This window comes from Macrosteles quadrilineatus, unplaced genomic scaffold, assembly GCF_028750875.1.
Source record: "Macrosteles quadrilineatus isolate MER2022 unplaced genomic scaffold, UCM_ALF_1.0 Scaffold_1__1_contigs__length_201487025, whole genome shotgun sequence".
NCBI lineage: Eukaryota > Metazoa > Arthropoda > Insecta > Hemiptera > Cicadellidae > Macrosteles > Macrosteles quadrilineatus.
Window position 1 is genome coordinate 147,243,266 of NW_026542594.1, and position 25,948 is coordinate 147,269,213.

At 35.0% G+C, this 25,948-nt stretch overlaps 1 protein-coding gene across 2 annotated transcripts; it reads left to right on the forward strand.

Annotated features, from left to right (window-relative positions):
* The first annotated feature begins 1,467 nt into the window (after positions 1 to 1,467).
* LOC128986875 (protein krasavietz) lies at positions 1,468 to 25,948 on the forward strand. 2 transcript variants are annotated; one of them, XM_054407474.1, is made up of 11 exons: positions 1,468 to 1,671; positions 14,142 to 14,213; positions 16,785 to 16,961; positions 17,552 to 17,826; positions 19,367 to 19,500; positions 21,032 to 21,134; positions 21,960 to 22,100; positions 23,587 to 23,806; positions 24,294 to 24,416; positions 25,043 to 25,098; positions 25,696 to 25,948. In XM_054407474.1, exons 2-10 carry the CDS (start codon positions 14,153 to 14,155, stop codon positions 25,069 to 25,071), a joined length of 1,263 nt encoding a protein of 420 aa, XP_054263449.1. In that variant the 5' UTR covers positions 1,468 to 1,671; positions 14,142 to 14,152; the 3' UTR covers positions 25,072 to 25,098; positions 25,696 to 25,948. The 2 variants fall into 2 exon arrangements, with proteins under 2 accessions (XP_054263449.1, XP_054263440.1); XM_054407465.1 differs by having other exon boundaries at positions 1,469 to 1,679.

A 25,948-nucleotide genomic window follows, 5' to 3' on the forward strand; every position in this document is an offset into this window, starting at 1 on the left:
TAATTTTATTTTATATAAATTTCACCTAATGCATCTTTCAATTAATTTGTGCAGCGATACAGGGCTCGTTTATCTGATGGAAACCTCGTTAGATGCTATCTTCTTCGTGCTACTCGTTTTTGTGTTATTATGTCACATATATTACCTTCACTCTCCAGTTCAAAATAAGTCGGTTATGGTGACCTAGGTTTAAATGCAGCGTACCTATGCAGTTTAGGTACTATACAGTACTATCATTTCCTATGGCACACTGTTTGTGTCTTGTGAACTATATAGTCATAACTAAACGACGACAAATAGACTGAACATTTCTGACTGGAACGCTTGATGATAGCACAACGTCGTGCTGAAACCTTAGGTCACGACATAAACGTGTCTCGCAATTCCCTTATTCATGTTACCTCCAATTATTGTATATTCAACTCAGTGATTATGACCAAAATGCAAAGCGCAATCATCAAATCAGCCATAATATGAGAAATAAGACATGTAGTTTACACAATTGTTCAAACGTAACTTACATGAAATCATACATAAAAGATAAAACGTATTATAAAACATACTCCCTGAAGATTTCTCATTGTACTGGAACTGCTAAAGCCAATTTTATTGTTAGTTTTGTCCGGCACACTGTATAGGTCGTGTTTTGTTTACGATTTGTTTCTTGTTATTTCAGTAATTTAAAACCTCGTTTAACCAAATAAAACGATCAAATCATAAACAATAACTAACTCGTCCTCTAGTTATTTTACCAAACAGTAAAGCACAAATCATGAAATTGTCATTAAAATAATAAAAACAAAATTTAGTCGACACTAGTGGTCATAGTGTCACCGGACATGAACTAGACAAGAAAAACGAGCATCAAAAGAATTAACGATGGGATGAGAATTCTACTTGTGTTGGATAATGTATGATGAAACCATTGAAACACACTTAGTAAACCATAAACCATGTGTAGATATTATAATAAGACTTGTACTATCCAAGTCAATGGCACAACCATTAATTGATTATATATCTTGGATTGGTTATGGCAAACATAATAACTAAATCAGTCTTATAGCTGTCATAATCCTTCAATATTTTAGATGTAGTATTTTTTTTCTGTGTCAATAGCAACCTTATTTATTAAGGTTGACGTGTTTATTTTTATTAATAAATGTTTTCTCTTAAAACATTGTATGGAAAATCAGTCCTTTTTATCCTATTTAAAGGTTGTAATAATATTATAGCGTAATAAAGTAGGCATAATATTATTTAGCAGCTCCGTGCTTTTAATCAAAGGCTAACATTTTTCTAACCGTGGTGATGTGCAGTTTCGCAGTTTGTCTGTACTGTGTACTGTGTGTGTAATGATTACCATCAATCTCGAAACAGGAAGTATGTTTTAGAGAGTCTGTAATCAGACTTGTGTCGAATTAAAAATCGTTCGTCATTAAAATTGTTGTTCAACAAATACCCCGACATCATACAAAATTTTAGTTAACCTATACTTCGCGAAAAATAAATATTATTTTAAGAAATAAATACTCTAACAAAGATAAGTTTTGTTTTGACCACAAAAAAAAGGGCCACCGGATCTTCCGTCACACGTTGCTCAACCCCTCCTTCCAACCTCAATAACATCAAGAAGACATTCTACAAGAAATTTTTGGTGCAAGTTAACAGGTATTTTCGTAAGTATTTTGAAGTATTTCTTTCAACTTATGCTGTCTTCTGCTATTAAGTCTAAGGGGAAACGTAAATATAAAATTGTATATTGGATATTAGAGAACATTTCTGCTCTAAGTTGTAACCTTGAGGCATAATAAGGGTAAGCCTGACTTAATTCCAATGAGTCACCGTAACGACAATGTAGGGCTTCTGTTGTCATTTTTACCACTGATCAGTTCTACTTATACACACAATTTAACTTAGGCCTAGTTTTTCCATAAAATCTTTATTCCTTGGCCTTTACTGAAGTTAGGCTACGGTACAAGTCAAAATTGCAAACATCAGTCTTAGCTTGACAGATGTAAGCTAGGCCTAGGCCTAGTCAACTTCAAATGCATTCACTTAATTTGGTATTATGTAAAATTAAATATCGATATTAAAAATTGCTTGTCCCTTTTTAAGTCATTATTAGGTCATGCTTCCTTGCTTTGTAATTGGATTAAAATCTGCCTAGGCTAATTTGGTAGCTAAATTCACAGTAGGGCCTAAGTTAGGCTATGACATTAAAATTGACTGCCATGAGAATAGATTAGGTTTAACTTAGAAGTCTACAGGTTTCCACAAACATGTCATAAGGTATAGGCCTAATAATTTTCAAGATAGGCTATAACTTAAAATCTTTGTTTTCTTTTGTGAGACACTTAAGTTTTTTCAATTAAAAACTTTAACTTATAAACCTTAGTTAGCCAAGCATTTCCACATTCTGCATGAAAAACTGTGCAAGTAGACACATATTAGTTAACCCTTGATCTGGCGTTGGTCCCTAGGGGACCAGAAAATGTTGAGTTCTCAGTGGCGGTGGTCCGCTAGGGACCAGAACGACATAGATTGGAACTTTCTATTTTTATAATACGGTACTGAAACAGTTTAAAACCGAAATGAATCTTATACCATTAGAAAGATGAGATTCTGAGGATTAATTTGCATGTATAAAACATCATTGAGCGAGAATTATGTAGCGAAAAAACAGTTTGAAAAACTAGAGTGTTCAAAATTTATTTTGGCGGTGGAAAGTTTTAGTCGCATGGCAACAAAAACAGCTGTTTTTTTAGGAGTAGGGTAGAAGGGGGGAATTGGGTATTAGGGGTAATTGGGTATGAACTTTTTTGAAATTTTTTAAAAAATACATGCCTTTTATTAGAAAGAATTAAAAAATCTGTAGTGATAGCTAGTTATGTTTTATAAACCTCAAATTTATTTTAGATAGTTATCTTGAAATTGAAACGAGTTAAAAAATAATTTGTTCACCCCTTACGTTTTTCAATTTTTAAAGTGCCTATCAAACTTGGCCCGAGTAACCTTGGAAACACTATAAAAATTTCAGTTACTGTAAAATATTTACTTTTATCTCATAAGAGCAAAGTATATACATACTAATAGTAATTTTCTGAAGTTTAGGAATTTTTAAATTGACTTTTAAGTGTATTTTTTAGGGGTTGAAAATGTTAGTACCCAATTGCCCCCTCATGGGAAAATGGGTACTATATTTTTTTTGCCTGATAACAATACATCTGTTTTTTTTTAGTTAGAATATGCTTTTAGGGGGTACCTAGTTAAGAATTGCTTTAGGTTGGTATGACTTCTGTACATTGAATATTAAAGAAATTATGGCTTAGTACCCAATTCCCCCGTCACATCGGCTTAGAGGCAGAAGACCATAAGAGTTTTTCAGTTTTGTCTTCTTATAACTTTTTTTTGTAATAAGTTAGAATAATCCAACTTGTTTTATGTTTAAGTATGTCTAAGAAGCTACAATTAATACAATTTTTATAACCCTAGGTTATAAGGATTTATTACAAAGAAATATCTTTGAAAAACTGTAAAGTTTTCAAAAATTAACTTTAACGCTTTATAAAATTGGCAAAAATAATGATAAGAGACTAAAACTTGTCTTAAAATGCTTATTTGTGTTTTCTTAATAACACCCATTTTCCCAGAATTTTTAATAGGTCATTTTAATGTATAATAGGTATAGGGTCAACCGGGGCTAATATGAACACACCAAAATATTGGGGCTAATATGAACAATGACTTAAAAAGTCATTTATCTGGGATTTTTAATCATGAAAAAAATATAATTAGAAAGGAAATTTATTGTATTTTTTGTGTCCATAATGAGAAAACTTCAAATTTGACTTTTAGGTACTTTAAAAAAATACTTTGTTAAAACACTTTTTTTCCGCCCAAAAAACTTTTCCGCGCAAAGTGAAAACTTTTGTTATAACAATTTTTACATTGGTTGTAGGAATAATCTTAAGCCTGAATTTTGTTAAATAAGAATTGGGGATTATTTTTCTTTTCCCAAAGTTAAAATATATTAATAACAGCCAAAGTTATAAGCTTTCAAAGTTGGGGGGCTAATGTGAACAGTGAATGGGGGCTATTGTGAACAGTGACATCACGAGTGAAGAATGGATTAAAATTACCACCGAGCAGATTAAAAATGATGCAAAAAACAACAAACCAAAAGGAACTGGGCCTAAAAACGTTGACCTAAAGCGGAAGAAAGCAGCACAAGAAAATAGGCCTACTAAACCTAGATGCAAAGGGTTAAAATTTGTTAAAGAATACAAAAGAATTAGGCCTAAATTCCGCATTGAGAGCAGTGACAGTGAGGACAGTCTAGGAGTAGCAGATTTGAACGACATAATTCAACCCTCAGAATTAGATTATCAAGATCTAGACAGCCCAGAAAATCTAAAGGTTGGTGACTTCATTTTAGTAAAATGCAAAGGTGGATCCCGCCAAAGTACCACCTTCCGCTATGTCGCTACAGTGTTAAAAAAGTTTACGTCACTGTTATTAATTGTTGTCATTTTTTCTCTTTTTTTTGTCTTGTCTGTCAAATATATTTATATTTTTGCTTGTTATTGTTATTATATTGAAATATTTATCAATTGTTATCTAGTTTTGGTAATCGTATTTTTCTCTAAAAATGTTTATGCTTGTTAACTAGGATTTATAATACGCATGATCCAATTTTTGTTAAAGCATTTTTGGACAATTCTGTTGGTGTCATTTTTTCATGTTAGCAATCTTTTTTTTTCAGCAAGATGAATCTGAATCTGACTTATATATATTTATAAATATTTTATTGTATTGCCCTCATGTATTATCGATTGTAAAAATGGTGTTTACCGTATGATAAATAAATAAATAAATAAATAAATAAAAACACTGGCTGACGGGGAGATCGAAGTGATGGGATTTAAATTCTGTGATGAGGAAAAAAAATCATTCCTGAAAAAAGAAGATGATATATTTATTGTTTCTACCACTGACATTTTGGGGAAACTTCCAGCCCCTAATGTATGTGGAACCAGTGATAGACATAAGTATGTCTTCGACAAAATTGTCGAAGTTTTTGAGGCGTAAGTTCCTCAATAAACTTCTTTGAAGGCCTTACAGTGATAAAACAGTTTTAATTTTACAAAGACAACAGTTAAGGTGTTGAATAGGCCTAGCCCACATTTTTATATTTACCTAATAGGCCTAAAAGTGCAATAAACTGTCATTTGCCTAAACGAACAATTTGCATTGTCTTAAATTATAGTTTTTTTAAGTGCTTTAAACAATTTGTATGTGGAAGAAATTTTTTTATAAATACTCAGGTATGTTGACAGATAATTTTTTTCTTGTTTATATCTTATTATTAGCCCTGTATAATATTTATAAATGGTTTTAAAAAAAAGGGTTACCGTAGGGCGACCCGCGGCTCTCCAAAGATACCTTCATATCTCAAAAACTATTTAAGATAAAATATTGAGACTTATTGCAACTGGTAGACTAGACCCTAGGCTTGTTCACAACAGCCCCCACATATGCCTAGTGTTGTAAATAACAGAGTTATTAAGAGTGTTCACATTAGCCCCATGGGCTGTTCACATTAGCCCCTTTTAGCGGGGCTAATGTGAACAGTGGTTTTTAATTTTTTTTTAAATAATGGTTACATTTATGGTTTTTGTTAGTAAATAAATAGATTCAGCTAAAAAAAACTGTATACACTACTATTTTTTCTTTTCTTCTGTCATTTACCATTTTTGAGTTAATGTCAAAAGTTTACTTTTTTTGTTCATATTAGCCCCGGTTGACCCTAGTACCCAATTCCCCCCTTTGGGGTAATTTGGAATGAAAAATATATATATATTTTTTTAATAGAACAAAACAACTTGCAGGTCTGAAAATAAGTGAAAAGATGTCTATTGGAAGCCTTTAAATGAAGGCATAAAAGTTGTAAAGTGATGCAATTTGTTTTAGCATACAAAGTACATTTTACAAAACCTAGTACCCAATTCCCCCCTTCTACCCATTTAAAAACATTGATATTTCTACATAGGGAACCATATTCCACACAACATTTACATTTAGATCAAATGTCTAAAAAAATTATTTGTTGGCTTTCTTGTGGGTTGCTTTTGAAATTAATAATTTGCATAATCCGAAAATTTCCAAACCACTAAGGGTAGCCACTACGCCTAAACGCATTGCTAGAAAATTTCTTTTTTATACCATTACATTCTACATTTATCACTGAAACAGAACATACGTAAATGTTTGTGAGCTTATATTTACAAATATCTGCTCTGTGGCAAAATATACGGTACCACTACAAAAGGCCAAAATACACCACCCGCCACTTAGGACTAAAATGACAGCCAGATCTAGGGTTAAGGGCCTAGGCTATTTATTCATCGGTCAAACTAAAATTACACTTTTTAGTTAATACAGTTAACTTAAGTTATGTAGGCCGTACTTAAGCGTGTTAGTTTAGCCAAGGCATAGTTTAACCGATGAATAAAATAAGGCCCAGCGCACACAGTGTGACTTGTTTTACAACAAGTGTTGCAAACCAGTTGCCTCTGTAACCAGTTTGCAACTGAAACAAAGCTTCTGTCCACACGATGTGACTGTTTTACAACTACAGTTGTTCTATCGTGCAATCAGTGGAGTGTCAATTTAGTAAAGTTAGGCTACATTGTTTTAAGAACTTAAGTGCGCTACTACGTCAGACTCAGACGAAGAAGACGTTATTAGCCATTATCAATACTGAAGACAGCGAAGGGTACTGAGAGAGCGTTGGGTTTACCCTTATTTGAGCAAGAATGTTAGTACTAGGCTGTTTGTAGCAGCTACGCCTAGAGCTAGTCCGATAGGAAATTACAAACACTAAAAACACAATACGGCCAACAAAATGCCACCAACATACCACCAAGCACCACAAAAACACCCCGTGGTCTCGTGCAACTGAAGTCTGCAACGCAACTGCAACGTTGGGCCCACGGTTGTATGTGATTTCAAACGTTTTTTGAAATTGCATACAACCAGTTGCGTTGTGTGCGCCTTCTTACTGGAAAACATTGCCGAGGTCACAAAACTGCACGCGCAACTGGTTTGCAACGACAGTTGTAAAACAGTCACACCGTGTGTGCTGGCCGCCTAAATAGCCTAGGCCCTTAACTAATATGTGTCTACTTGCACAGTTTTTCATGCAGAATTTGTAAATGCTTAGCTAACTGAGGTTTATAAGTTAAGTTTTTAACTGAAAGAACTCAAGTGTCTGACAAAGGAAAACAAAAGATTTTAAGTTAAACTTATATCTTGCAAATTAAGTTAAAGGTTCGCTAAATTCCTAGATTACAGCCACAGGAGATTTCACCTTAAACTTCAAATGTGAGGTTATGGAGAAATAACTTACGTCTAGATCACCGCTTTAAGTACCGGTACCTAAGTTAGTGTTTTCGGCTTAAGTTACCTACATCTTTATCTTTTACAAAAATACTAGGCCTACTTACATAGGTAAAAAAAGCCTCGCGAAAAGTAACTCCCAGAAAACTTAACCCTAGGACTGCCTGGCCTGATTTATGCTAAAATGCTCGGTGCCCTGGCAATTTTGGCCATTTTGCAGAGGGTTTTTTTTATCAGTTCGCAGCTTGCCTAAAGTAGGCAGGGTGGTACTCTTGATAACCTAGTCATATTCATACTTGTTTTGTTCGGAAAAGAAAGAAGATTTAGAATAAAATTAAATATCAGGAATCCCTGTTGTTGGTGGTTTTTTTGCAAAATGTGAAAAATTTTTGGAATATAATTTTTGAAAGCAGAGGCCTAGCATTTTTACACCAAATTTTTTACAGACAATCTAAGATATATGAAATCTAAGTAATTTATTTCCCTACGTGGAAATGTGATTGATTTGTTTCAAATAATCTTTTTACCATGGAATTACAGGGGAAAATACAGACATTGGAGAAAATCAACAAATTTGCGCCAAACATTTGAAACATAAAAACATAGGCTATATACAATTTATGTACAAAAGTTGTTTTATTACCTAAGGTAACAATAGGCCTACATTTATTCAGAATAATGTCATAGGATTGAACAAAGTTATAACTTTTTTATGAGTTTTTATATGACTTGAAAACAAAATTGTAGTTTTTCCGAAAACAAAAATTAGTTAGGCCTATTCAAAGTTAGATCTGTACCTAACTATATGTTAAATATTATCGGCTATTTATTTGTAGGAAATATATTTCTGAATAAGAAAATAGCCTATAGGCCCTACATAGCCTATACATACAGAAATATAAACAAATAAAGGTTCCAGATGGATTATTCTGGCGTGAGACACACATACGATTTGAAGGCTAGGCTAGGATTTAGGCCTAGCCTAATGGCATAACTTCTAAACAATCACCATTTCAATAACATGAATTTTGACATAGGGTAAATAATAATACTTGCGAGTTAGCGTAGCGAATGAGCTAACCTGAAGGCAAGTGAGCGCAGCGAACGAGCTCCAACCTAAAGGCGAGTGAGCGTAGCGAACGAACTTCAACCAGGACGTGATTGAGCCATGCGAACGAGCTCACTTATGAAGTAAAACGGGGCAAAGCCCGCGGGTAGGCTACAGCTAGTATATATATAAACTTAAGTGGTTGATCGTACAGAACCAAACAGAAAAAGTAAATGAATAACAAAACTACTAATTTATGTACCTACCTAACAAGTAAACTCAAAATGTGCTATCTATCTAAGACAATGAAAAAATAATATTTTTGTGTCAAATTACTGTACAAGAATGGGCAGATTTTTGTCTGTCGTGCTTTTTAGGATTTGACAGAAGAAAATATTTGTATATAAGCTAGTACAGCATATTTTTTTCTCTAGCCCAGGACCCAGGGGGGCAAATGCCCCCCCCCCCTGTCCCCTCCAAATGACGCCCCTGAGGTTACCTAGTATGAAAATAAAGAACAACTCAAGTTCTTTCCAATGGTACCAACCACTTCCTGTTTAGGCCAAAATTACGACTTGTAGATTTTTTTCAAGATAATGTGTTTTACGAGACTTTGTCAATCGTGCTCAAAAATTTTACGTGTGCAAAATATTGTTCAAATTATAATAGCATATTTATTGATCTGTTAGTGCTACGAGGTTCGTTTGTATAAGAAAATAAAAGTCTTCTTTCCAACGGTATCAAAATTATTACGCTTCTGGATCATTTTCATTGCGTAGTAAGCGTTTGAAAAAAAAAATGTCTGAACCGCTGACTAACCCCGGGCACTGAGCGCACACATCAAGTCGGCGGACATCAAGTCGGCGGAAGGCAGTCCTAGGGTTAAGGGGGAATGACGGCAGATCTGCAGCTAAATGCCATGTCTACATTTATCTTTTCCATTGTCCTCATCAAGAACGACGCCAGAGAAGTGACAGAGCAGCAAAATTTGTGCATGTTGAGTCTCGATATTGTACGAATAATAAATTAAGAGGAATTAGAACAATGTGGTAGGTACATTCTGAGCAATCTAGTGTAGGAATGTTTTCTCAATTAATTGCAAAAAGTTATATTCCCGGTGCAACCGTGTGAGCATTCATCTGAAGAAACAGAAGCCTAGACTAGGAGGTAATGAAATGAAATGAAATGAAATAAATGAAATGAAATATTATTTATTTATCCAGGCAAAAGTTAGGGCCACATGGCCCTTTCTTACACTTAACCTGTCATAAATATATCACACATATTTTACCAATTACATTAATATACAACAAAAACAAAATCTAAATCATGGATACAGAAACTTAAACAAAAGAAAATAACTTACATTTTAAACTGTACAAAAATAATCTTCCTCTTTCCCTCTCACTCTCTCTCTCTCTCTCTCACACACACACACACACACCAAGCACATCTGTCAGTGACCAACCACGCGTACAAGCCCCTAGGACAAACCAACCATGGCCATACGTTCAAAATACATATTTTTTAGCGCTGCCACAAACCGGGAACGGTTATCAAGGGATTTGATGGCTAAGGGGAGGTCATTCCAAAGTCGGCAAGCGGTCACAACAAACGCCCCGTCGTAAACTGCAGTCCTATGATGAGGCATACGCAAAGTCAATGAAGCATAGCGTGAAAATCTAACACTTTCTTCAGCTACAAACCTAAAATCATCTACAAAATATTTTGGAAAATTTGATTTTATTATTGAATAGGTTAGCAAAAGGATTTTAATTGATCTAAGGTCACATAGCTTTAATAGTTTAGAATTAATGTAGTAAGGCGTGATACGCTCACTGCGTCTCAGATCATAAATGAATCTCAAGCAGTAATTCTGAGCGCGTTGGAGAGCATCAGCGAGGTTTACAGTCATGTCATTGATCACAGAGTTGCAGTAAGTGAAGTGGGGGAAGACAAGTGATTTGACGAGATGTATTTTTATGTGCATTGGCAAAAAGTTTTGTAATTTTTTAAGTGTGTGGATTGATGCAAACACCTTTTTACGGATGTCTAAGACTGCATCGCCCCAAGTAAGTGTCGAGTTCATAGTAAGTCCTAGGTTTTTGACCTTGTCACAGTAAAGCAAAGCTGTTCCATTTATATTTATTGGATTTGTCGTGAGAAAGTCAATTGAGTTCCGTAACCGTGGATGACAAATTATGATAGGTTTAGTTTTTTCGTGATTGAGTCTGAGTCCGTGTTTATTAGTCCAAGTAATGATTTTCTCAATATCTTCATTCACTCTCTGAACACTTTCGTTGATCTGTTTGGGTGAAAAATGTGTATAAATCTGTAAGTCATCAGCATACATGTGGTATTTACAGTTTGTGAGGACTGAGCTCAAGTCGTTTATGTATAGTACGAACAACAGAGGACCAAGGATGGACCCCTGAGGTACACCACTAGTAACTGTCTCCCAGTCAGATCGTAAGTCATCAACCTCAACACACTGCCGCCTGTCTGACAGATAGGATCCCAGCCAGTCCAATACACCATTTGAAAACCCTATGGCCCTTAGCTTTTCTAAGAGGAGCTTGTGATTTACACAGTCAAAGGCTTTAGAGAAATCAAATTAGGCTTTAGGTAGGCCTATTTGTTAAATTTTGAAACAGTAGGTACCTTTTCTAAATTTTTAATTTTGATATCTTATTTTATAGTTTTATTTATCTCCTGAATCCTAATAAGTTATGGTTATAATTATTCTTTTGTGCGAATGCAAAACGTTAACATTTCAGTACATCATATGTCGAACAGATGTAAATTACAATCAATAATAACAATGGCTACCACTGAACTGACTGAATTCTTCATTACTCCCCTCCCCTGTCGCTGGTAGATATGCTGGTCTCTAGCGGTCACTGCTGCAAGCGAAACAAAGAGGACCAAATATATACCTTACCTTACCTCCTTGGCCATTGAAAACTCAGAAGGTTTTTGGCCTCGCCAACGATGCTTCTCCACTCTTCTCTATCCACCGCTGCCTCGGGAGTAGTGCCCAATACAGCCACATCCTTCAACACCTGACTCCTCCATAGATAAAATAATGTCAGTGAGGTATGATCATAATTTTATCGCGATCACGCTAGACAATGATAATCTCCACACGGCCCCAGGAAACGATTAGAATTTTGCCTCATTCGTGGAAGAAGATGACGATCTCACACGACCGTGGGTGATGATTACCATTTTGCCGCAACTGCGGGAGACGATTACTATGTTCAGACGACTGTGGGAGACGATATAATGATGTCTTCACGGCTGCGAGGGATTATCAGAATTTTACTGTGATCACACAAGATGATAATAATGTCTACATGAACACTGGAAACGATAAAAATTTTGTCTCATTTGCGGCAGACGACAATAATCTCCTCACGACCGCAGGATATGTTCATATATTGCTGCGATCATGGAAAACGATAATCATGACCGTGGGAAACAGTCAGAATTTTGCCGCGATAGCGGGAGACAAAATTACGATGTCTACACGGCCACGAGGAATTTTTAGAAGTTTACCACTATCGCATGCAAATACAACAACCATTTTTATTTCCAACTTAACGGCGCTCCACAAAAAACCAATTGTCTCGTGCCCTAGGCACGTGCCTATTTGGTTAATCAAAATCGGCCCTGGATGTATTATAGGCTAAATAATTCATGTAATGGTACTTATTTTTTCTTTATGTCCATTATTTTTTGGTGGAGGGGCAGGCCCCCTCGGCCCCGCCCCTTATATTCACCCCAGTATTATATTAGGTACCAATCTACTAATTAATATCCAGTATTTAAATCTAGCTTTCTAGTCCGCTTTTGGAACGGATCAGCTCTGGACTCAGATGCCATTTATCGAGTAATCAATTAATTAAACACTATCCAACAAAGCGTTGACATGAGAGAGTGTATTGACTGGTGTTTTGAAAAAAAATTAGTAACTAATATAAAGTGTAATGTATCATTAGTCTAAAAAAACACAAAAGAAAAGAAAACCAAAATTACGTAAATTTTACCTAGCCTGGTATAACTTATTTTTTGTTTCTAATAAGTTAACGGTTTTAAGATTTTCATAAATAAATGAAATTTTTAGGTGAATTCTTTGTCCATTTTTTGTGTGTTTCAGTATGTTTAGTTAGTTTTAAACTTGTAGGAGGACAATTACGTAGGACATTCAAAACAATTTTAACATCTAAACCACATTTAGACCCAATTAGGACTAAGTTAACCACCAGAGAAAAAATCCAACTGGATATATTTATGTAAATAACTTTTATGATGTCAGCAAATCATCAATGACCTGATGAAATACTAGTAACATTCTATATACTGGACTTGTTGTTATTACTTTGATTATAACCACTAAGACTTATTGACCTCATGATTCAATGATAAGCCAACAAATAAATGATAAGTAGCCTAGTGTAAGTGTTTAACTGATAATCTCAGTCCACTAACTGATATGTTAATTGGCCTTATTTGATATGTTGACTTAAGCTTCAGCTGAGCTGGGATTAGAATTTACAATAGTAATTTGCAACAGTATTTGACTTTGAATGGTTGTATTTTGAAAAAATAATTGTAGTCTAATATACCTACAGGGTTCCATAAAATAATGGTGGAGTTTAATTATAAAATTAAAAGAAAACGAGAAAACTATTTATTTTGTGGAATTCCTGCCTTTAAAAAGATTTTATACATACCGTAGCTAATAAACTTCAATATGGCCACCATTTCTTGCTGTACATGTATGTCCAGACGATCTATTTCAGCCCACACGTTGTGCAACATTTATAACTGCATCTCTAATTCAATTAGATGGGTCAATTAGTTTCCCTGTTAAAAAACTATTTTACTATAAATCTGGTGTTTTTTCCTACACACATTCACATTTCTGGTCAATATTAAAGCTACAACCATTTTCAAGCCCTAGGCTACCGTGTTGAGAAGATGTCTTGAAATAATTTTTAATATCATTGATCATTGTTGACAGACTTAAATTTCACTTAACATTGTCTTAAACTAGGCACCCTAGTGTATCAGTGTCTTAGTTAATAGTTGAAAGTAAAAATAGTTTTTACAAAACAGATTCTTAACCTCTGTCTGTAATTTGAATTTTTGTCAACAAAACACTGCGCCGACTAGTTTGGTTGTAAAAGTAAATTGTCAAAGCTTGAAACCAACTTGTCAAACCCAAAAATATATAATGACATCTAACACGTCTCAAAAATAGAACTATCTTGAAACAAACAAGGTAGGTAGCACCACAGAAAATATACTACTATAACCCAGAATGCCAACCGCATGGTAAAAAGCATTAAGTGTTTTGAGAGAGCTTTGCCTGTCAATTGGTAGGCAGCGCCACCAGCATTGCCATGCACTCAGCATAGCAACGCTAGTGGCGCTGTCTACCAATTGACAGGCAAAGCTCTCTCAAAACACTTAATGCTTTTTACCATGCGGTTGGCATTCTGGGTTATAGTAGTATGTTTTCTGTGGTAGCACTATCATACAAAAAATGGTACTTGCGGAGGCATTAGCAAAACAAAAAAAAAAAAAATACATACCTATGCAAGGAAATATTTTGCTTTGGATTTAATTTTGTAGAAATCTTTTACTGACTTTTTGATGACTTACTATAGTTTTTTTTAATTTTCAGCCAGTTATTGTATGAGTCAAAAAGTAGAAAAGCCAGTACTGTCAGGTCAGCGCATCAAGACCAGAAAAAGAGGTAAGTTAGATGTAGACAGAAATAGGATTGGTACCGTATAAGAAATTTCTATTATTCTATTTAAGACATAAGAAATTCATTTATTTTTTTCCTGTTGTGTATCACAACTCACAACTCAGGCTACTTACAAGTAGGCTAGGCCTACTTATAAATCAAACTTAGGCTAGTAGGCCTATCTTAGTTCTATATATTTTTATTTTTTAGCCTAATTTGTATTTTATAATACTAGCTGTTCAGTGAAGCTGTCTTTGAATAGGCCTAGACTATTTTGTATTAATTTTATATATGTGGACATGGTCCTAGAACAGGCTCAGTCCAGTGATGTTTCGGCTCCGTCCTGGACTGAAACACCACGAAACTTGCATCCTTTTTCTACCAGTCTTTTTGTAATTTCATTTACACAACTTTTGTCAAAATTATGTGACATGTAAATGAATTATACCACTGTTTCTTTTTGGATTTAATAAGGTTTAGTTGTTGATTGGTTTTGTTCACCTGTGGTTTCATTTATCCCTGTTTTCGTTTATCCCTTGTGATATTAAAATGTGAATACTAAAATTAGAACTGTCATTGCAAATCCTGTCAGTTGTGAGGTGTGCTCTGTAATCAATTTTTTTTGTTGGTTAAAAATTAATAGTACAATAACTTGTACTTTTCATCAGGTTTATGAAGTATGGGCTATGGCAAAGGATTTATAAGTGAAGGCTATGTGAGACGGTTGAGCATTAACAACTTGAGCAAATGTTGGCGATCATGACCGCAGTGTTAGGCCTAGTCTAGTGGCTGTTGGTCTGATAGGAAAGGTCAACAACAAAATCTGTGAAAATCCCAGTTTCACAATAATTATCGAAGTCATGGAACATTATGGAACTTGTGGACCATTTTCTTGAAATTTTTCAGAGTTTGGTTCATAATTGTGCAAAAACCTGATCACCACAATTTTTTATAAGTTGGGTTCCAAAGACCTTAACGGATGATCACAAAACATGGAGATGTGCTGCAGCACCGACATTTCTGGGAGACTATAACAAAAATGGAGACAAATTTTGAGCCATTTTAAAAAGCAATGCATGATTTCTCTCTTCCTATTTTCAATCCTTTGCCGTTAAGATCCCAAATCTGGCAATAACTTTCAATTGGCATGTAAATTTTTGCCAACAAAAATCTGATCACAGAGCCCACCCACCTCACAAATAGCCCACTATAATTGTCCCAACATTGCAATGACATCCGATTACTCATTATAACACTACATTGCATACGGTACGAGAGATATGATGAGCATGCTCCCATGGCTTGATGCACACTGAGTTAAGGAACGATGTGATACTCAGATGGCGGATATAGCACCTATGAGAAACATCTGTAACTCTCTGGGTAGCCCTCGTATATTTTTAGGGATAATTAAAATTTATTTTGTCTAAAGTTTTTCCTCCGTTGTGTCCTGTTCAAATTGATCCTAATGAGTTTTGCCAGAATAGGTCTACCACAATCCACAAATTGTTTTTTTTTTGTTATGGGACAGATAGAGGAGGAAGTCAAGTATTCTCATAAGTCCATAATAATTTTAAACTATGCAATAATTATTACTGGAAGGCTATTGTTATCTCAAAACCTGAATTTTATACTTATTATAAGTTTTAAAGACAATGTTGATGAACAAACTCAAAATTTTTCATTTTATTCTCGGGACATAGAATCAAAGTTTATATTTATCCACTGTAAATACTGAAATGTGGTAACTAAAAATTAAAGTAGGCCTAGTTACATTTCTGTTGTTTTTTGCCTCCTGATCACAAATTTAAATTAATCTAGAGGTTAAAATACCTTTAATAATCTAGAGGTTAAAATACCTTTAATCCGTCAATGTGATCAAATATCACCGATGAGCGGCGACCGGTTTCAGCCCAGCTGTGGGACCATCTTCAGGCGATGAAGGAACATAACACATCATACATTCACATTCACTCCGAAGAGGTCGTCATAAAGTCTATAAATACGTCACGAGAAACAACACATAAATACATTTTTTACAAATACCCGTGTGGCCACAAATTAACTGCGCGGCGGAAGTTGCTAGTCCAGACTGTCGTCGCTGCCGTCTTGTCCATCTAGATGGACAAGATGGCAGTGACGACAGTCTGGACTAGCAACTTAATGTACGCGTACCGTCCGCCGCGCAGTTAATTTGTGGCCACACGTATATTTGTAAAAAAATGTATTTATGTGTTGTTTCTCGTGATGTATTTATAGACTTTATGACGACCTCTTCGGAGTGAATTTATGTTCCTTCATCGCCTGAAGATGGCCCCACAGCTGGGCTGAAACCGGTCGCCGCTCATCGGTGATATTTAATCACATTGACAGATTAAAGGTCTTTTAACCTCTAGATTAATTTAAAGTAATTACGCCATTCCCTCTATTTGTAACTGGTTTTGGTGCACATTACTTGTTAAGGTTATGTTACTGGAACCTGGTACCTACCGGTAGACACAAATATATATTAAAAATGTAGTTTTTACAAGTGAATAATTTTCATGTTGTATTGAACAGTTTATTCCTTAATTTCAGATGAAAAAGAAAAATACGATCCAACAGGCTTTCGAGATTCTATTATACAAGGACTGGACAAGGCTGGAACTGACTTAGAGGCCATTTCAAAATTCTTAGATTCAGCGGGTTCTAAACTCGACTACAGGCGTTATGGTGAACCTCTGTTCGACATCCTCATTGCAGGTGGACTTCTAGGTAAGTGAAACTAATATTTAGGCCTACAATGTATAAAGATCTAAGTATACTAAGTCTTATTTAATAATAAATAAATAATAATTTAATAAAGCAGTGCTTAATGTGACTTATAGGGTTAATTTTACAGCATATTACTAAATTACTTTTTATTTTACACCATTTCAAATACATTTTTACTTTAATAAATGGCAGCCACTATTTGTGATAATTTAACTAGGATAAGGGGTTTGAATCTGTGAAATATATTGTGTTAAAACTATCTGTTGAACCTGTTAAAATTAACGTTGACAGAGCTTCTTGAAATGCTTGAAAGTCAATCAATGTAAGTCTAAACTGTACTCCATAACCCTTTGAATGTGTCATCTAGAACTCTACATTAGGCTACCTACTTTAAAATCTCATAACAACTGTTATAGTTTAAAATAAGTCCGTGAAACTTTAGTTTAATCAACTCAAAACATTAATCGGTTTGGTTTAAAAGTTTATTCATCAGAAATCAGTAATCTACATTAGTGTAGTCTTGTTGGCTACATTTATTTATTTTATTTATTTAACTACATGGATTTTAATTCATTGTGTTTCTCGTCTAGTGCCTGGAGGGTCGATAGCTCAAGATGGAGACAAGTTGTGTAAGACCAAAGCTTGTGTCTTCGAGGCACCTGCTGACATGGCGTCAATGCGGAGCTATGAACAGGTTTTCATCAAGCTCATGCGCCGTTACAAGTACTTGGAAAAAATGTTCGAGGATGAGATGAAAAAGATTCTAGTTTTTATCAAAGGGTTTAATGAGCAGGAACGTATCAAATTAGCTCGTATGACTGCCTTATGGATCTCCAACGGTTCAGTTCCCCCATCAGTTCTGCAGGTGAAAATATTTTATTACTACAGTATTTCGTTGTAAGACATGGCTGGTATAATTGTTTTATTCAGTTTGCTATAATCTCAGTCTTTTCTAAAAAAATATTTACAAAATTTCAATTTAAATAATAGCGGGAAATACCTAACCTTACCAATAGTTATTTTAATTATTATTTTAATATTTCCCACCATCCGTGTAAAGGTAATAAAACAATAAATATTTGGTACTGGGCTTAGTTCACTTTGAAAGACAGAACTGTGTCCGTGATTTCTCTCTAAGTGTCATGAACCATAATTTGAGCCGAAATGAGCCATGCATTTTTCATTACCCTTTTATTCTTAATCCAATGATTTTGAAATATTTCCTACCTTTCCTTATCACACTATATCAGCATAAGACCAATTTTGAACTCTTATTACACATGTGCGGCTCAAATTTATTCAATCAATCAAAGAATTTATTTTACCTAGGCCTACTACCGTTTTTTTAAAGTGGCCATTCTTTACATTCGTAACAGCATAGTTTTAAGGCCTGGTTCCATAGGATGCGGAATCTCTGCCATGCGGTGCGATTTTTTCCGCTGCGGAATTAAAACGACACTGGTTTAATGGAGTTCCCATGTGTGCGGTTCCACTGACTTGCGATTCCGCATCCCGAAATTTCCGTTCCGCATGGCGGAGAAATCATACTGGTCTGAGAGCAGTAGCAGTGCGGATTCCGCCAGCGGAGAAGAGCCATCCAAATATTGTGATCGTGCAGATGTTTGGGTATCAAGTGTTGAACGGGATCTGATCGTGGTTGAAACCCCTTACCGCTAGTTTCATCTCGGCATTCAATGGTTGTTTGTCTCGATTAGTAGCGTTGGTGGGTAACTTAAGTCATCTTTGATGAGATCAACCGTAAAGAAAAATTGGTCTTTTGACACACCGAAGTACCGCTTAAACTTAGTTTCGTTGTCAACTAAATGATTACGAACCAGAATGTTATACGCCCCTTCACTGTCCCGATTCTTAAATATGTCACTTCGGTCACTGCGACTTCTCACTAACAAAGATAAAAGATCGACAACATCATTATCAATGTCATCATATAGCATCAAAAAGCCAAAAGGGCTTTCCTCTTTCTATCCATACTCGTCGCTAGTTTGGACAGAACTGAATCTCCGCAACGTTATTTTCGCAGTCTGTAGAACCACCCCTCTGATTTTTCGCTGCGTAATTTTCCGCTGCAAAAAATTACGCACTGCATGGCAGAGATTCCGCATCCTGTGGAACCATAGCTTTACTCATAAGAACACGGGCAATGAACCAATGGCACTCGCCAACGCTTGTACCTAAAATTTTCTACTTGTGTCGATAACACTATCTTTACACAATCGTTGCGTAAACTACTACAACACAATATTTCCCAATACATGTTTTGGCAGTAAAGTATTTTCTCTGCTAGGATTAATAAACACAATTAGGTATATAAATGTTCATGTCTTGTAGATCTCCTTTATGATGTAAGTATTACATAATTTAACCTAAATTTATTTGTATTTTAGGTATTAATCAACGAACATCTTGTCAAAGATAGCATTGCTCTTGATTTCCTCATTGAAGTATTCGTAACATGGAAGCAAGAGAAAGGGCTCCAGAGTTTGCTAACTGCCCTCAAGAGAGGTGGTTTGGAAGGAAGGTAGGCCCAAGCAACGTTATCGTGTTACTCTTAGTGAACACATTTTGGGATACTACTTAATTGCATTCACTATCAATGCATTTAAATACATTGGTCCATGAAATTCAACAGAAAAATCCAATAGTAAAGTTTTTATCATCAAATACTAAAATAGTTGAAAAATGCCAAATAGGTTCAAGTTTTGTGTTTATATTAAAGTTTAATCCTCCTGTATAAAAACTGTTACGATAGACTACCCACAAAATTTAGTTAAAATAGGATTATTATTGCAAGAATTATTTAAACTCAAATCATAAAAATGTTATCATGTAATATCTGATCATAAAAAGTTATGTTTGAATACCTTGATAGCTTACCATAATTCAAATTCATAATGATTTACTGTTACCCAATTACTTAACAATTACTAATCTAGAGGTTAAATACCTTGTTGCCAACGTAATCCTTGGTAGACTTAATGGCTACCGGTTTTAACACACTTATGGTGTCATTGTCAAGCCTATACGTGGTTGTTGCTCCTAGGAGGTCGTCATAAAGTCTTCAAAAAACATAACGAGACGAATAAATAACAAAAATGAACAGGACCAAACATTTTAACAAATAATACTGTATGGCCATACAACTCTCGGCGAGGCTGCGGGTTCAGGGTGTAGTCTAGACTGACCGTCGTGTGTCCTTCCCCTCCCCTCCTATCCTTCGTATTGTTGCCATTGTCTTCTGATAAGTTTTGTATGAATGAGGCTGCTTCGTAGATAATGTTCGACTCAAACAATGTTTTTTCATTAAGGATGTGTTGGGGATGTTTCTTGTTGGCTTTGAATAGGCCTATCTCATATTCTTCGATTCATATTGAGTGAAAAAACATGGTTTGAGTCGAACATTATCTATGAAGCAGCCTCATTCATACAAAACTTATCAGAAGACAATGGCACTGATAACAACAATGCGAAGGATAGGAGGGGAGGGGAAGGACAAGGCGACGGACAGTCTAGACCTACACCATTGACTATTGGATACTGAAGTTAAGTTGTATTGATAGTCCAAACCTACACCCTGAACCTGCGGCCGTGCCGAGAGTTGTATGGCCATACAGTATTATTCGTTAAAATGTTTTTCCCTGTTCGTTTTTGTTATTTATTCGTCTCGTTGTGTGTTTTTGAAGACTTTGTGACGACCTCCTAGGAGCGACAACCACGTCTAGTCTTGACAATGACACCATAAGTGTGTTGAAACCGGTAGCCATTAATTAAGTCTACCAAAGATTACGTTGGCAACAAGGTATTTAACCTCTAGATTAGTAATTGTTATGTAATCTGGAAGGCAACACCTCAGAAATTAAGACTAAGCCTACTTAAATACATTCAATCCTTTTTAAATCACAATCAGAAAGAATTTAATCTACATTCATATAATATGGCTGGACAGATGAACAAAAATATAAAAAACCAAGTCAGAAATAGATATTGGAGTAATGTGACAAATGGATATTGGTATACATTGCTAACTCCACTAATACTTTTGATGTTACTAGGCTGATGGAGTTTGTACCACCCAACAAACGTACTGAGGATTACTTCCGAACAGCCTTTGAAGAGAAAGGTTTGGCAGAAGTAGTCAAACTGCATATGGCTCAAGTAAGTTTAATAACTAACTAGCGATAGTCAAATCCTACAACTTAAACTTTCAAACTTACAATTAGAAAAATCAAATTTATAATCCTTATTCTTTATGGATCTTAAGCATTCCCAGACGGCCTATAATATGTATAATATGTACAGACAGCTAAATGAATAAAAATAAAAAATATTTTTTTACATCTGTAATTTAGAATGTTTTCAAATGAATTTCATTAGATTTTACTCCATATAATTTAAAATTAAAAGAAAGATCCTCATCTGAATACTAAAGAAACAACTCAAGAAAGCTTATCATGAAACCTATTACATTTTTATTTTGTCTCTCCTTTTGCCTGATGGACAACATATTTTGTATGATTACAACCCCATAATATGCTTTGGTAAACCCTACTTTGTTTGGTCAACTTGCTAATCCACTGGCACTTCAAGTAATTAGTTGAACCTCGCTTACAAGTGTCACATTGATTAGCAGCATCTGTCCCGTCTGGCCTACAGAGGCATTATAACTGAGTTGACTAACGTGTTGCACTGACAGAGTGTTGTTCCACGAGTGTGGGTTTCAATTCACTTAAATTTGCAATCTATATTAAGTTTTAAGACTACTAATGTGTCACTCAGCCTATAAGAGGGCTTACCTTACAAAAACCGTTTCCAACTTGGGTAGAAGTTGAGAATAGTTTGGTCAGTTAAATAGGAATTGCAAACACAACACCTGCTTAGCTTCTTTATACGCTAGTATAGAGAGGACATAGCCTACTTTTTTTATTGGATTTTGGCCCAAAGAAAATGGTCAGAGAATGAAAGAATTGTTTTTCTGTTTAGGCATGTCAGGAAGCCAAGAGGGACTTGCAGCAACATCTGGAGGATGAGCTTGGAGACGGGAAAGCAGTAAAAGATATCATTGCAGACGTGCGTGACATTGCTCAAAAACATGTTATCCCAGAACAGGAAGTCATCACTCTGGTAGGTGATAGTGCTAACAATCAGTAGATGGTGGTATATGTATAATATTTATACAGGGTGGAAAAAAAGTCCCGGGACGTTAAAATATTTTGAAAAGTAATAAAGATAGAGCTTCAAAACTTGATAGGCCTATACAGTTATTGGGCATTAAAATCATTTTAACACATTGTTCAGTGATGCGGTACCTTTTCAGGGGGATGGCCCACTAGGAGTTGGAAGAAAATCTTAAATATGTAAGCATAGGATGATATGCACATCAAATTAAAGGTCTTTGTTAGTTAAATACAATGCAGCAAATCCGAACTCAAAAAAACGACTGAGTCAAAAATGACAGCTATTCAAAGATGCATTTATTTTGCAATCCTATTATACGCTACCATAGCCTTCTCTAGTACACAAGGCCCCGGCGAGCGAAAACTGGCAACGTCGCATCTGAGTCTTGCGCGCGATCATCTTACCATTACAGTAAATGGAAGAGTTGCGTACCGACTTTCTTATGTGCGCTTCTATTACCTTTAATCATAATTAATTACATTGAACTTGTTACTACAGCATGCCAGATAGATATGTTGTGCCTGGGTACAAGAGTAATTAATTACAAAAGTTCAATTAAAACGTAATGATACATACAATGTTTTAAGATTCTAAGTGATCCGCCGTGTAAGCAAACAATGGCTTCCTGCTATTCTTTGGTTAAATTAGACACCTTAAAACAATTCTCGTGTTTGCGTGAAACATTTTCACGAATATGAACTTAGATTTGTAAAAAAATATAAGACTAAAGACAATAATTATTCGGTTTGAGTAAATATAGATGATGGGAGAAGCGAGTTTTAGGTGAGAATGCTATACCTACACTATTTCCTCATTTAATTTTGTATCTTATTGATAAACACTGTTGTTAAGTTATTAAAATAACTTAAATAACTAGCACATCAAAGAAATAAACCGGTGTTTCTAATGTAAGTACTTGTAAACTATGTAATACACCATCTAACAATAAAAGCATCAGAGTCTCCGACTCCAGTCTGAATGTTGATGTGATAAAAAAAAAAATGCAATTAATATTGTAGAAAGCCATATGGAGGCCTAGCTTCTGATATCGTTTAAAAAATGGCAAACGTTTGGCTTAGTAATTTTTCAAAGAAAATAATAATTATTTAGTCAGTATGCCTTCAAACAAGAAATGAAAACTTCAAATTTTGTTGCAGCTAAAACTTATGGTTGCTCAATTAGATTAACTGAACTTTTATAACCTAAATTACTTGGGGAACAGCTGAATTTATGAATTATTATTTGCTATTTACAATTTCCTAACAAGCGACACCAAGTTCAAATAGATGAAATACAAATACCAAAGCTGAAATCTAAACTTTTCTTTAGTAAATTTTTTTGTGTTTGAGAAGGGACTCTCAAACCGTTGAATTAATTATCTGGCAGTTTAGTTGCTGCTAACAGTAATGTTGACCAAAATATATTTTTTCAGGTGTGGACAACTGTGATGAACCTTGCCGAATGGAACAAGAAGGAGGAGTTGGTTGCAGAACAGGCTTTGAAACATTTGCAAAAGTATACTCCTCTGTTTGCTGCGTTCACCAGTACAACCAAGTCTGAAATGGCCCTCATGCTCAAGATACAGGAATATTGTTACGAAAACATGAATTTCATGAAGATCTTCCAGAAAATAATACTCCTTTATTATAAAAGTAAGTTTTATATAACTTACATTATGGTGGATCAGTACAATACTTGTGGCGATATTAACTTTTGTGTCACTAGTTAGTGCATCAGTCCATTGCTGGTTATTACTAGATTGATTTTATATCAATGGCCTAGCTCATATACATAGTTGCGAGCAAATGCCTGCACATTGGTTGCAGCTCATCTTCTCTTCATTTCTTTGGAGTTCATTTTGGGCACCCACCATCAGTTAGCTGTTAAATCCTCAACACTAAGTCAAAACCTCTAAAAGTAAATAACTAGGATTGCTTTCAGGGTCGCAAATGTCAGATAAGCCAGTTAGTAACATGCACTCAATCTATTAATAAACTATTCAGAGCTTTTAAAGTGGCATAAAAAAGTAATCCGTTCATTATAAAGTATGCCATTGGGCGATGTCCCAAATACCACTTGAATTCTTTGTTACTATAACAACTTTTTAATCTGTTCTTATAATAGTATAACTTCTTTCAGCTAATGTGATCTCTGAAGAAGTAGTAATGAAGTGGTACAAGGATGGACACTCAGTGAAGGGGAAAATGATGTTTTTGGACCAGATGAAGAAGTTTGTTGAGTGGCTCCAGAGCGCCGAAGAAGGTAAGTTTCTACTCAAGTGATTTATTTGATCTATTTAAAACCACAACAAAATTCCATATACCATTGTCATCCTTTCAAATTTTATGTAGCCTAATTACTGTATCAGTGAGCAAGGGGTCAAAAATCAAACCTTACCACAATGATACCTTAATGGTAATGATTATACTTTGTTCACAAAGTTTGGGCGGTTGTAGGGAAACAATATTCTATTCCCTCCACTTTAACCTGCCTTTGAAACAACAGCTGGACAGCTGTTCATAAGCTCAACCCGTCAATCAGCTGTTAGTTACATACATAATATTCCTGAAAATATTCCTGAAAAAGTGGTGGGGAACTCGATAAAACTTCCCCTCAAACCTGAAATTGTGAACAGACTTTAGTATTGTGCACAGAAGAGTTGGCAGATTGTGTTGGTAAAAAAATGTTTTCGAATTAAGTTTGGCTCTTAATATCTAACTTAATCTGCATTTTGTAATATTAACACCCTTAGATGGACTTATTAAAATTGTTTCCTCATTTTGCAAATGACAGGGGATTTAGTTGTTGATGAATATATACACTATTATGTTAAGAGTTTACAAAATCAATTACTTTTTTTCTATTTAAATTATTATTTTCTATTTCAGAATCCGAGTCTGGTGAAGAAGAAGACTAAATTAACAATATAATGCATGTATACAAGGTAAGAAAATAGTAACTATTACTTGGTTTGTTTTCCAATAAGTTATTAAAACATACAGTAGGCCTATTACCGCACAAGTGAATACACCTGGTGTGATGTTAAAGGATTTTAACTTTTCAGATTTTTTAAATTAAAATATTGACAAGAAATTGAGTTTGTTAAATGAATAATGATTTAAAGAAGTGTTAAGTACTGTAAGCGTACGACTTGTTTGCGAGCTGTGTGTGCGGGAGTGGTACCAATCTCCCACCACAGCCAAAGTTTCCGTGGCATTGGTCGGACTACGCTTTCTAAAAACATTCGACCAGCGCTGTTCGCGTTGTTTTCCTTTATGTGTACCTTTTTTTAGAATTTAAATTTGAATGTAATTAAAGTACCATACAATGTATTTACTAGGGTTCTATATTATTGTTATTGTACTGTAGTAGAGTAATTAATTTTTATTTTTTATATAATTATGTTTTTACTTATTAAAATGTACACCAAACGGTAAAATCAACAAATATTACTAGAAATGCTTGAACCACTATCAATGTCCTCCAATTTCACAGTCCCCAACAGGTTGTATTGGTTATGTTAACAAACTTGTGTGCTCAGTTGCAGGTCATAGAACGTAAATTTCAAGTACTGATGCAGGACATCAACACATCACAGATCCATTCTTCCAGATGTGTCTCATCCGACATTTACACTGAAACAAACAAATCCAGGGTGGTTGGTTCGACTTATTTATTATTTAGGGCTGCTTGATGTGAGAGGTGAATACTGCTGTGCACATAACCCAGACTCTCGTGCGTGTTTACAACTTTTTATCATTGTAATGTTTTTACGAAATATATTTTGATACTGA

Bases quoted from the DNA above. Each gene is read 5' to 3' on its own strand.
- LOC128986875 (XM_054407474.1), top strand. From the start codon at position 14,153: ATGAGTCAAAAAGTAGAAAAGCCAGTACTGTCAGGTCAGCGCATCAAG. The intron at 14,214-16,784 runs GTAAGTTAGATG...CCTTAATTTCAG, and splicing joins CATCAAGACCAGAAAAAGAG to ATGAAAAAGAAAAATACGAT. The intron at 19,501-21,031 runs GTAGGCCCAAGC...TGATGTTACTAG, and splicing joins AGAGGTGGTTTGGAAGGAAG to GCTGATGGAGTTTGTACCAC.